Raw genomic sequence first — 12,051 nt, 5'->3', positions numbered from 1 at the left:
GGGCTATGCTATTCTCCATGCTCTATAGGCCCTTGTTGTATCTTACATCAATCTTTTCTAATAGAAGGACCTGTTTATGGAAAGGCACTCAGATTCTTTGATGTTCAAAAAGTAGCAGAACTGACCTGGAAAACATTCACTTGGGTAAGTATTCATTCCAAGAATCCTAAGGAAAAAGTCTGCTGTCACTGAAACTTGGTTCTCTATGGTACAGTACAAGACCACTAATGATTTTTTAAATGCCATAGGAATATGTCATTTCACATTTGCTAGCCTTTCCTAGTAAAATCAATCCACTTTTTGGAAAAAGATAAGTCTAAAACTGCATTGGTAACTCAAATTTTCCATGGAAAGATGAAGTCTTTTGAAAACCTCCAAACTGACATTTTAGATTCCTTTCAAGAATCTGAAAATGGAATGCAACCATTCAAATACTCAAGTACCCACTTCAGCCACCCAGCTCCACCAAAGTGGAATGGTCATTCAACAGCAAGGACCTCTTCTGAGGACTGCAGTCAAGGCATAGAGTCCTTTCTATCTGACTGACCAAGAACTATTGTCATTTAACCAGCAGAAACTACTATTAAACTAAAACTTTGTGACCTGGATCCAGCTGATGCTCTTACCTGATTCCCTCCACTTTTTGGATTGACAAAAACCAACAGTGGCTTCATGAGTGGAGAGGAGATAGGCTTTATTACAAACGGACGGCCTTTGTTCTCCTGAGAAACAGAAGCAAGAAACACCTTTAGTACAAGTTATGTATGTTTTCCTGGCATAACACACACAGGAGACCCAACCTAGCTCTGATAAAACTACCTCAGGTACTGGAAATAGTACAGCCACATCAATGTGGTGCTCAGCTGGGACTTATTTATCCAGATGAGGCAACAGAATATAAGAGGGGGAAAATATCACTTCAGGGTAATACATAACTATTTTAAAATTTTACTCAATATTATTTCCAGCCATCCCACTTCCAAGTATTCACACAGCATTAATAGTGTGTCAGATACAGTGTTATTTCTAATACAAACAGTTTTTCCAAAGGAAAATAGAATGAGATAAGCTACTTATTCCATTAATTCATTCTAACAGATAAATTGTATCAGCACTTATTTGCAGGTAATATGCTCTTGAATTCTTGGCCTTGTTGCCTTCCCACCTTTGAACAAATGCCACAGATGAAACCCAACACATCAATGAGAAAACTATTTGCCTCCCTACTCCCTACCCTGCAGGACACCAGAGAGTCCAGTAATGAGGATACTGTCCTGGGCTCTTACAGACGTGGATTCCAGTTTCTGGTCTGCAGTTCTCCCACCACCCAAGTGAGACCTTGAACCAGAGAGCCCTGGTTATGCAGAGGCCAGTCTCCCTCCACCTCTCTCATGAAGCTGTTTGCCTATATAACCAATCCACTAAGAAGAGTCGGGAAGCAAGGTCTTCTGTAAGATACATGGGTAATCAAACCATCAGATCAATAATCTGTATTCTCTCTCCCTCCGTGGTCGAATTTCAATTTTCACACCAGCAATATTTCCAATATGAGATCCCCCGAAGGAAACATCCTCAAACTGGACCAGAGCCTTGCATCAGTGCACTCACCATGGACTTCACAACCCCAGTTTCACACCCTTGCTCTGCCTAGTGGAAAACAAGGGTGTGAGCTGAGTCTCTTACATCCCAAGAGAATAGGGTGCTGGTCCTTCTGGAGTCTGGTACGTTGATTCTTGAAAAAAATCAACTCAGAAAATAAAACTTCTCATACAAGTTTTATCTCTTCTAACAACAAATTCAATAGCATTGAATTTTCCAGGGGAAAAAATATATTAAACAATGCAGTAAAAAAGAAAGAAAGAAAATAAACCAAAACCCTAAAAACTTCAAATTCACAGTTTAAACATTTAAACAAAAGGAGCCTGATTTCCAAAGCACTTGAATACCTACTTCATTGCCTCTTTTGCTGGCTTTTCTTTTAAAAGATGTTCTCTTCTTTCGCCGTGTTGAAGTCTTTAAGGAGTTCTACATCAAAAAAAAAAAGAATACATGAAAAGCAAAACAAAATTTAGAAGACAGGCCCAGACAGAGCCCCTTTACGAAGCTCTTCCATGCATGTCCACTTGGAGAATGATAAGAGTATCTGGCACATGCTCGAGATTTAAATCACATGCGCTGCATGCTTTACAATTCCACACCACCGTTTATGGAGAAAGCCACACACGGAGACCAGACTGGTGCTTTGGAACTGGAAACTTTCCCACGCTGTGAGGGGGAAAAAAAGATCAGATGCTCCCATAGACTCACATAACACCACATGTTGTACCTGCCAACCCTCCCAATAGGGGTAGGAGACGCCCGTTTCCCCTTCGGGGCTCCAGTCTCCTGCCCAATCAGGCTCGTCTCCTGGTATGGAGACCACCTGCATAAAGATGTAATAAAAAACATGATAAATGAGATATTTTTCATGTTTTTTTTTCTTTTCTTTTTTTTTTTTTTTTTAGGAAAGAAAACAACAAGTTTTAGCTCTGGCAACCATTATGACTCAACATAACGTAGGCCACCATGGCGTATGATGCTGGCACTGTAGAGTCAGTCCCAGCCTACCAAGAAACTTGTGTAATCATCTGCTAAGGAACAAACTGAATTAATTTTAATTTTTAAGGATTTGAGTGAAGGAGTGTTTGTGGGGTGGGTGGTTGTTTTGTTTTTAAATAACAGTATCACTTAACTACATAGGTAAAAACATATAATTGCTTGTATTTTTGCAGAACTTATTAAAATAGAACTTATGTCAAGGCTGTTCTCCAGGTTGGCAATAGTCTGCTCAGAGATACTGAGTGAAAAGGTGTTCTGGTTTGATAAGAACAGTCCAAAAAGGATAATTTTATTAAATTTTTCAATTATTTTAATTCAGTAATTGAAGTCATACCTGCAGGAAACCCTAACCATTTCCATATGATTGAAATTTTGTATTATGGGAAATACTCCAAATATTTTTGCAGTATTTCAACTTCTAGTCTAGTCATCACCAAGAACTAAAGTAAAACGGGGAATTAGAAGAAAGTTCATTGACTTTTTTTTTTCCTGGCTTCAAGAGGAAAAGCAAGATTCACTCAGCCATCCGAAAGTTCATTTCTGTTCTGACCTTGTTTAAAAGTGTACCACTTATGAAAATCAACAAGCAGAGATCATCAAATCTCTAAACAGTGATGTCTGTTCTTAATCCTGCTTGCTAACCAACATCAACAAGAATAGCTACCACATTTTGTTTAATACACATCCACCACTTTCAGAATTTCAAGACTTCAGTATGACAGACCAGACACAGAAGTTAATGCTTCCACATCTCCTAGAAATAAAACTAACAACTGTCTAACTCAAAGACCTAAGGGCACTGTCCTTAATTATGGAGATCAAGAGAAGCCTGTTGTAGACCCCAAGGTCCCAAGCTTTTTATCACCTCTCAACATTACTTGTGGACCATGATATAGTCATGCCTTACTGCTTACCGAAAATATTGAAGACAGGACAGGTCTGCAGAGTAGTTTCAGAGCATTTGCCCTTTTAGACAGTATTTTGAGAAACTACTTAAAAAAGTATTCATACTTTTCCCTGCTCTGATACAAAGCGATTTTGAAAGCATGATAAACCCCAAAGACTGCACTGACTACGTGAGTGTATATCAGCAATCCCATCTGCAGGGTCTTTCATTGCCCTACCTCAGTAATCAGATCAACTGTACAACAGTCTTGATGCCAACAGAAAATTATGGAGATGTTACACTCAAAGCTGCCTCCCATGGGGGCCTTGACCTAGTTCCTCAGCCATTCTCTGATGAAGGATTATCCCTGGAGTGGGGTAAAACACAGGACACAGAGAGAAGATCCACAGTCTTGCTAGCAGTCTGCTGAAAGCTCACACACATATCAAACCTTTTCCCTGTGCATCAGTCTGTCCAGGTGCAAAATTCAAAATGCTTATTGTGTTAGTTAAGTGCAGTGAATTCTGCTGACAAATATTAGTTTATAACTTAAGTTAGGTAAAACACTAGGCAAGTTCTTAACTGTATCTCTAGAAGGACTGTACTTGTTATTCTACCTCCAAAATGGAGAGACCTAAGTCCAATGAAGTTCTTCTGGAAAGGGTAAAGACAGTTCAGTAAAACACTAATTAATTTTAAAAGAATAATTTAAAGAATGTTTAAACATAGCTGTCATTAAATCCCATGAAAATGTATCTTTTTTCTTGCCTATGGGTGAGTAGGGAAAAGGAACACAGCTATATTAAAGAAACGGTTTTAGTCTAAGCCTCCAATCATGATTATAAAGATTTTCATTTCCATACTCAAAAAGGCATTAAACTACGCTACATCACAACAGTGTTATTTCACTCTTCTTTTTTTTTTTTTTCTACATGCCTACACCTCAGTTTTAGCAGAACCTAAAGCTTTGCTACGGTAATTGCAACTGCACGTCCATAGCAGATGAGAGGCAAAAAAGCTGCTTAAACATATGCAGGTTCTTTTTGCAAGCATGCAGAAGAGTAACAGCCAAGAGTATCAGCAGTCTTTGCACACTGAAGTGAAGAAATGGATACATACTACCTTGTTCACATAACAAGGTGATGAGTATTTTGTAAACATATAATGTTATTCAGCAAGGTACCTGATAGCAAAGCATACCTTTAAATGGGCACCATAAGTAAATCCTAACTTGCCTCTAGAGAGGAAACCTCTCCTTTGTGGATGTCAGTTTGTCCATCTTCAAAAAGAGATTTTTCATATTACTGAATGGTCAGTATAGCTCTCAGCAAGATTACCTAGGTGAGTAGGAGAACTGGAGTTCTTCTTGTGTGGGTGTTGGATCGTGCAAAGGCCATGGGCTACCTAAGAGAAACCCAATTACACCCTTCAGCCTTTTCCTTTACAACATTTCAGCCTTCATTTTCAAAGGCTTTTAGCACGCTGATCTTCAAATTACTTAAATAATGAACAGCGTCTGGGAAAGTCAATCTAGATCGTCTTCTAGTTGTTCACAAACACCATCAGACAAGCCAGCTGCACTCATCAACCGAGGAAATAAAGAAATAAACCCAGAAATATAAGCATTCACTGGAACTTTTTCAAGGTCCTCAAAGGAGCAGAAGAAGAAAACACCACGTTTACTCACCTTGAACAGAAAAATCTTGGAATTTTAGTTACTGCCTTTATCTTCCCCAACAGAAGACAGACTCAATACATGAGCCAGATCCTCCTTATTACCTGCTTTTCTCCCACATCACAAGCATATAGCAAGCCCACTGCTAGAGCTAACACCACTTTGGCTACCAAACCTCACCTATAAAAAAATACTACCAGTCAACAGGGGTGACCTGCTTCACAAACTAGGAGATGGAATTGATTTGAACCCCAGGAAAAGAGCTGGTTTCAAAGCACTGCTAACAGTACAGAAACACTGGAAATCAGTAAAAAAGTTACAGAAGTGGCTCACATTATGGATAACATGGAATAGGTACTGGGAGTTTTCCATTCATGTGTGAGTGGCTCGTTACATACAGAGCTACCACCGATTCCAAAGCTATTTGAACCATTCTGAATATTCTTCATCTTGCAATCAGTTGCTTGCAAGAAGCTCCCCATTTAGAACATAGGTTGTCAGCAATAATTTGTCCTTAGCCAATTACACCGTGATGTTTTACTACCACAACATTAGCAACGAGACGGGGAGTGTGGTCTTTCCGCAAGCCCAATATTTGGAAGGTGGTGACCCACGTTATACAAAATAAGCATGGAAAACCATTTTTGTGGCAATAAAAAGAAAAAAAAATTATAAAACAGGGCAAGGTTTCGCTACAAAAAGCCAACTTATTTGCTTAAAGGAAATAACAAACAGGATGCAGGTACCACTAAAATCAATTTTATATGAGTAGGAAATTCAGTTCAAGAGTTGTCTGTGACCAGCCTAAGTAGTTAATTAGAGCTGAGAAAATATTTTATAACAAAAAAAGCTTCTAGCCAAATTTATTCTGACTGTGGAATATGTGAAAAACAGATTGTTGGTTACACATTCATTTATTATGTGAATTTGTGAATATTGTGTTTATATTTTGTGGATTGAATGCAGTGAATATTTCATAGTGTTTACCAAACATTCCTATAGGGTGAAGAGGGTAATAATACATAGCAGTGGAGCTGGCCAGAAACAGCAGGAGAAGAAAAATATTTCCTAAGAAAATAATAAATAAGAAAACAAGACTTCTGCCAAAAATCTGAAAACACATCCAAAAGATGCATCAGTATTTTCTAAAGCAATAAGGATGCATTCCCCATAATTGCAATGGGAGCTGTTATGAAGTTTCAAGGAAATATCCCCATTGTCTGTGTTAAATATAATTTTCGTCTATCTAATGCTTCAGCTACTCAAGGTTTTTGCGGGCTACTGAGCATGAATCTCAAGGACTCAAGATGTGATAGAGAGGGAATAATGGATTGCAGTACCTTCTTTCCACTCACGACTCAGGCACACAAAGCTAACAGATATTGTTTAACATATAGTTTAACATATTAAACCTTTATTTGGAAGATATTTTCCCATAAATTATAATTAGCTAGATCAGATCCTATTTTTTAATTGGAACTGATCTGAAAAAAACAGTGAATAAGAAACTACATTCTCCAAAAATATTATAAAGAATGTACCTTGCTTTGGCCAAAAGTCAAATCAAGAGAAAATTAAAAGTGACAGTTTTGGGGGTTGCTTTTCTTTTTTTTTTTTAACTAAAAAGTAAATAAAATAAGAATTAAAAAATTGAGGAAAAGTTTCTGTTAGTAAGGTCAGACATGGATACATCTATCAAGTATGGTGCTGAAAATTAGTCAAGGATATTAAGTCCCTGCCAAAGACTCAAACATTCCTCAATAAGAGAGAGAAAAAAGATTTCTCTGGAGGAGTCCCAAGTAAAACAAACAGAGAAAAAAGAGTGTGGGGAAAAGCTACCAATGACAAAAAAACCCCTTTTTTCTCTCTGAGTGGAGGTGGCTGGGAATTTTGCCTACACTCTCTCTTGATCTAAAAGAGAAATAGCAAATTCTTTGGTCGATTTTTTGATTACTCTATACATATATTTCCCCTTCCCTCTGCCCATTGACTTCAATAACCAGCTTGTTAGAAATCCTATTCATGCCCAAATCTGCTGATCATATTCCTAGACTGGAACTAAAGATTGAGCAGTGTCACCACTTAGGTCTTAGGCCTTTTTCCAGTTTCATAGGACTAGTTTTGTCTTAGTGCCTGAACTTCTTGGCTTCTTGTTGACAACCAGGAGTCAAAAAGCCTGGGTCACTTCCCAAGGATGGACTGAAATAAAAATTGTTATTCTGAAAATAAAAAATTAACCAGTATTTCTGACTCCCTGATACGTTCAGCATTTGTTTCTCTCAGCTCAACTGAGAGTGAAAACAGACTTCCAAAGAAAAAATACTTCTTGCATGATGTGAACCCCCTTTTAATTTTTGGCCAGCTCTCTTGTGGATATCTTTTCCCCCCATGTTCACAAGTGAATTATCCTCTCCAGGACCTATCACATCCATCACAAATGCTTTGAAGTCTAGTGTTTGTTACCTTCAACTAAATGAGCACGTGTGCTTACTGCTGACAACGAGCAAGCACCAATGTAAATAAGACATGATTCTTTACATGTCCATTAATGGCAAATTCAGAAGGGTGCCAGTCCAGCCACAGCCAATTCTTTCTGCTGTTCAAGTGAATGTTTGTGAATGGCTTTTCCCTGTATTTGCTCAGCTCTATTTAATGAAACATGCTTGACTGCCTACCACACGGGGGATTTTCTTGCAGTATGCTTGCTGAACTCAGTTACAGGAACAAATCTGAACTGGATTAGCTCAGAACAAGTCATGTTTGTTGCTCATCATCCCAAACAGGGAAATCTACTGAAGGACTGGATGGAGGGGCAGGAGAATACAGGTTCATAATCACCATGGAGGTATGCTGGGTTTCAGGGATAAAGACAGGGTTGAACAAGCATGCTTTCGTGAAGGAGAACCGAGCAGCGAAGCCAGGTTGGCTTTGCACAGCCACACAGCTTCCGAAACAGACATCAGCATGCAGTTACCTGAGGTTTCTTCACCTTAATGATCCAAGTGGGAGGCACAATGACAGCAGCATGAGCCCCCAGGGAACACGGCTCCTCAATGTGATGCAGCATGAAACAGGTGACTTTGTTATGAAACTGGAAGAGAAGGAAAGAGTAGAGTCACTAAGGAGGTCAAGAAACATAAAGGGGAAGCACGGAGAGGAAGAAGAGGGTGACGGTACAAAAACTGGAGCTATGTTTCCAACTCTACCGTCTTCAAGTCAGTCAAACCATGGAGTTTTAGGAACATGTAACTAAAGATTATCTTCCCAAATCATACCTTCTTACAAACAAACAAGCACAAACAACCTAAATCAAACAAACAAAACCACCAAAACCAACCACAACAAAAAACACCCACAATCATTCCTATTTAAACACAGATCACAGTCTCTCAGAGTATTATTCACTTACCGCCAGCTTGCACCAGGAACAACTGATGGCCACTATCTCTTTACTATGGAAGGAAAACTTCTGCTGAAAGCCCTAGAATAACCAGGAAAAAAAGGATTAAATTCCTCCTGACTACAAGAAAATATGCACCTTTAACTCTTGTCACCTGACTGTACTCAGCTAAATCTATTCATTGAAGTCAGATGCATTGGTTCAGCCTCAAAGCTCTTAGACAACAAACAAATTTTTGGGGGATAAAACAATGACAAGAGTCACAGAGAATCTTCTTCAACTGGGGCATTTTTGCACATACTTTTAAAAGCATTTCTGCAAAATTTTATGCTTTTCCTTAGATTTTTTGCAGTTAAAAACACTGGAAAAAGATAGAGAAGGAATGCCTATTTTAATGGATTTCTACAGATCTGGAGAGTGTCAGATTTTCTGTTGAATGCTGCAGTCTTGTTTGCTCTAAATAAAAACAAGAGTCTGAATTTTCCTTTTTTTTTTTTTTTTTTTTTAACTACAGAGCAGAATCAACTACAATGTCTGTCTGGGAATGTTCTGGTGGGGAAATTAAGTTATAGTTTTACTGAGCTGACTCAGATAGATTAAAATCCTTCCTGTAAATTCCAAAAAACAAGATGGTCTGATTCAAATAAAACAGATAAAAGAAAATGTTTCTTTATAGTTTTAAAGAGAAAAAAGCCCACCATTACCAATAAATATGAGATTTTATTCTCCTACAGAAGAACTTCATTCCATAAAATAAAATGTCGCTTTTGCTCTAAATTCTAAGGCTGGGAAAGACCATTGGGTCATATAAACTCTTCTTACATCTAACACAGGCAACAAATGGTAAGATAGAGCCTGAAGTTTTTTGTTGAATTAAAGCTCCTTTTAGTGAGATAAAAATCTGATTTGGGTTGATGGTTGGAGAGACAGAAAGTCCAGAACTTCATTGAGCAGTTTGTCATAGTCATCTTTACTGCTTAGATTTCAGATTTGCAGTTGTCTGGATCCTTTATTCATGAGCTTCCATCAAGCCTCTCTCTTACCACATTAAGTAGCCCATCATCATCCTGAATTTTCTAATTCAATCTCTCTACCAAGTGATGAATTTGTGAGCCAGCTTTCTTTTTGACAAGCTGAGTTAATACCTAAATCTCCTACATGCTGGACAATGCCCAAGACTCAATGCAAGAAAGTTATAATCTGATTTAGTAACATCTAGCAAGACATTGCCTTACTGCTTCTGTAATTAAGGTCCTTCCTATCCTGCAGGAAAAATAAGTCTGTTAGTGCTCAGTCCAATTACAAGGTCAAGCACACCAAGAAGGAGAATTAAACAACCAACCAAAAAACATGGAGAGATGCACTGGTCTTGTTAAGTGAGGGATTGAGCTACAATCTATCTTTACAAGGTAGTTGAGGACAACCTTACTGATACTCTAAAGAGGAGGAGGCTCCACCTGCCTGCCCACCATGCAGAACTACACTTTGCAGCTTCTTCTACAGGTATCTCTATATCCCAGCCAAACCAGCTTGCCAGATGGACCACACCTCCACGATCGACTCCCAAAAGGCTTGTGTCACCTCTGCCTAGATTTGTTTGCTAGGTTTTTGGGCTTTTTTTAATCCTCCCCCTAATGCCTCAGAGTTTACATTCAGAGAAATTCAAAGATTAGATTCTCCATAATTATGGTGATTTGACATATTCAGGTTTAGCAGTAGTGTAGTCAAAATGGCTTAAAAAAAGACAAGCTGTCCAGCTGCTTCTGGCTGGTCACATCTCGTCTGCCATTCGGTGTGGGCACAAGAATGAACAGAGTGACAGTAACTGTGACCCAAGTGTTGGTATGGAGTTCTGGCGCTGGAAAAAACGCTTTATTCTCACTCACACTGGTGCTTCATAGTGTTTCTCACAAATCTCATCCTTTCTGGTCCCAAAGTGCATTGAAAGAAAAAAAGATTTCAGTCCCCCAGGAGCATGAAGTGTTTTGTTTTGTTCTGCTTTGTAATAACCAGGGGGGAAACTCTTCTCTCCCAAAACCTCCACTAACAAAAACCTAAATTCAGTACATTAATTCCACAGCCCATCAGTTGCATATTTTAAACATATGGCCTAAGCAGCTTGTCTGATTCTAGATGGACCAATTTTCCATTTATTTAGTAAGCCATTTGGCTTTTAGGGAGTAATTAGAGAAAATGATACAGCAATGAAAACATATTAATGATAAGTAGCAATAAAACACCACTATCCTTCCTCAAATAGCTTTACAAATGTGCACTAATACTTCCTAAGGATACATGTTTCAGGTAAGATAGCATTTATTTGAAAGCTAGCTCTACAAATAAAGGAAGTGATAAAATAAACAGTGCACTGTCACAGTGAGATTTGATGAGAACTATCAAACTGAAACCATGGAACCCCCCATATTTTATAAGAAATTATCTTTCCTGCCTTCTCTCAATGAGAAGGAAAACTAAATTTCAGTTATCTTGTTCCTGGCTCATGCAAGGAGGTTTTCTGCACCAAGTTAGAAGTTTTGAGATAGAAAATGAATTTCACCTTTATGAGAACATCAGCCTAACAGTACATGATTAGCCCTGATTCCCCAGCAACCAGTTCCTCTACAACGCATGAAATCCCCTATTGTGTGCTGCTCCTGTAGAATTAAACAGTTGTGCATACCAGAAGAAATGTACTCATAGGAAAAGAGCATCTGAATCACCACAAAAACAGCTTATGTTGGTGATTGATTCAGACTATCTAGACAAATTGAAGGTCCAAATTAACATAGACATTCATGCACACAAAAGAGCACACAGGGATTACTAGTTCTGGTATGTTTTGGTTATATTCTCAAAAGTATTTATCATTAAAGACTATTTTCACAGTAGTGTTAGGGCTAGTAATAATATTTTTTCCAAGTATTTTCCTATAATATTTATTCTCTTTTTAGTGCTTTTAGAGATATCCTAATGCAACATTACTGTAGGAGAGCCAGGTATTATTACAACTCAAATACAGACTACAACAGAAGCACTTGGATGGTGATCTCTGCTAAAATAATAAAGAACTGGAATTGCCTTTCAAGTACTAGAAATCTCAGTTCTACCTTTAGATGCAGGAAAACACGAAGTTCTGGATCAAGCCTGTAAAGGGACCAGTAACTGAGAGACACTGCAGACACACTGCACATATACAGAGGGCACACTACTTTGGACACCACAGAAGGTTAAAGAAATACAGTGTTTGTTTAGCATGATGGTCTAAGATGTGTTCTGAGTCTCAGAAAATCCCTAAACCACTGCTAACTGGAAATATACAAAGAAAAGATTCCTTTGCATTCATCCTTAAGCTTCTATTACTGCACTCAGTTATGAAATGGATGCTGGGCCACATGGTCTGAACATTCTTATGTCAAATTATATAAGGATTTCTCTTATGATCCCAGGTAATAAACAGCTGACAGCTACAAAACTATCTTTTTTCATGTCTTC

General features: G+C 38.3%; 1 protein-coding gene across 7 annotated transcripts in view; it reads right to left on the bottom strand.

Annotated features, from left to right (window-relative positions):
* The window catches only part of DGKI (diacylglycerol kinase iota), a 206,833-nt gene that overhangs the window by 101,483 nt on the left and 93,299 nt on the right, over positions 1 to 12,051 (bottom strand). For 4 of the 7 annotated variants that reach the window (XR_004357140.1, XR_004357141.1, XR_004357145.1 and 1 more), the window contains exons 7-11: positions 8,569 to 8,640; positions 8,134 to 8,250; positions 2,327 to 2,422; positions 1,951 to 2,025; positions 627 to 722 (exon numbers count right to left, since the gene is read on the bottom strand). Coding sequence is in view for 1 of the 7 variants with exons in the window: in XM_032688288.1 (XP_032544179.1) it covers positions 627 to 722; positions 1,951 to 2,025; positions 2,327 to 2,422; positions 8,134 to 8,250; positions 8,569 to 8,640 (456 nt within the window). In the remaining 6 variants the exon portion in view is untranslated. The remainder of the gene's footprint in view (positions 1 to 626; positions 723 to 1,950; positions 2,026 to 2,326; positions 2,423 to 8,133; positions 8,251 to 8,568; positions 8,641 to 12,051) is intronic. The other 3 variants (XR_004357142.1, XR_004357143.1, XR_004357144.1) reach the window with 3 other exon arrangements.

This window comes from Chiroxiphia lanceolata, chromosome 5 (assembly GCF_009829145.1).
Source record: "Chiroxiphia lanceolata isolate bChiLan1 chromosome 5, bChiLan1.pri, whole genome shotgun sequence".
Taxonomy (NCBI): Eukaryota; Metazoa; Chordata; class Aves; order Passeriformes; family Pipridae; genus Chiroxiphia; species Chiroxiphia lanceolata.
The sequence above is the reverse complement of the archived record's forward strand: the minus strand, read 5'-3'. Positions and strand labels throughout refer to the sequence as shown.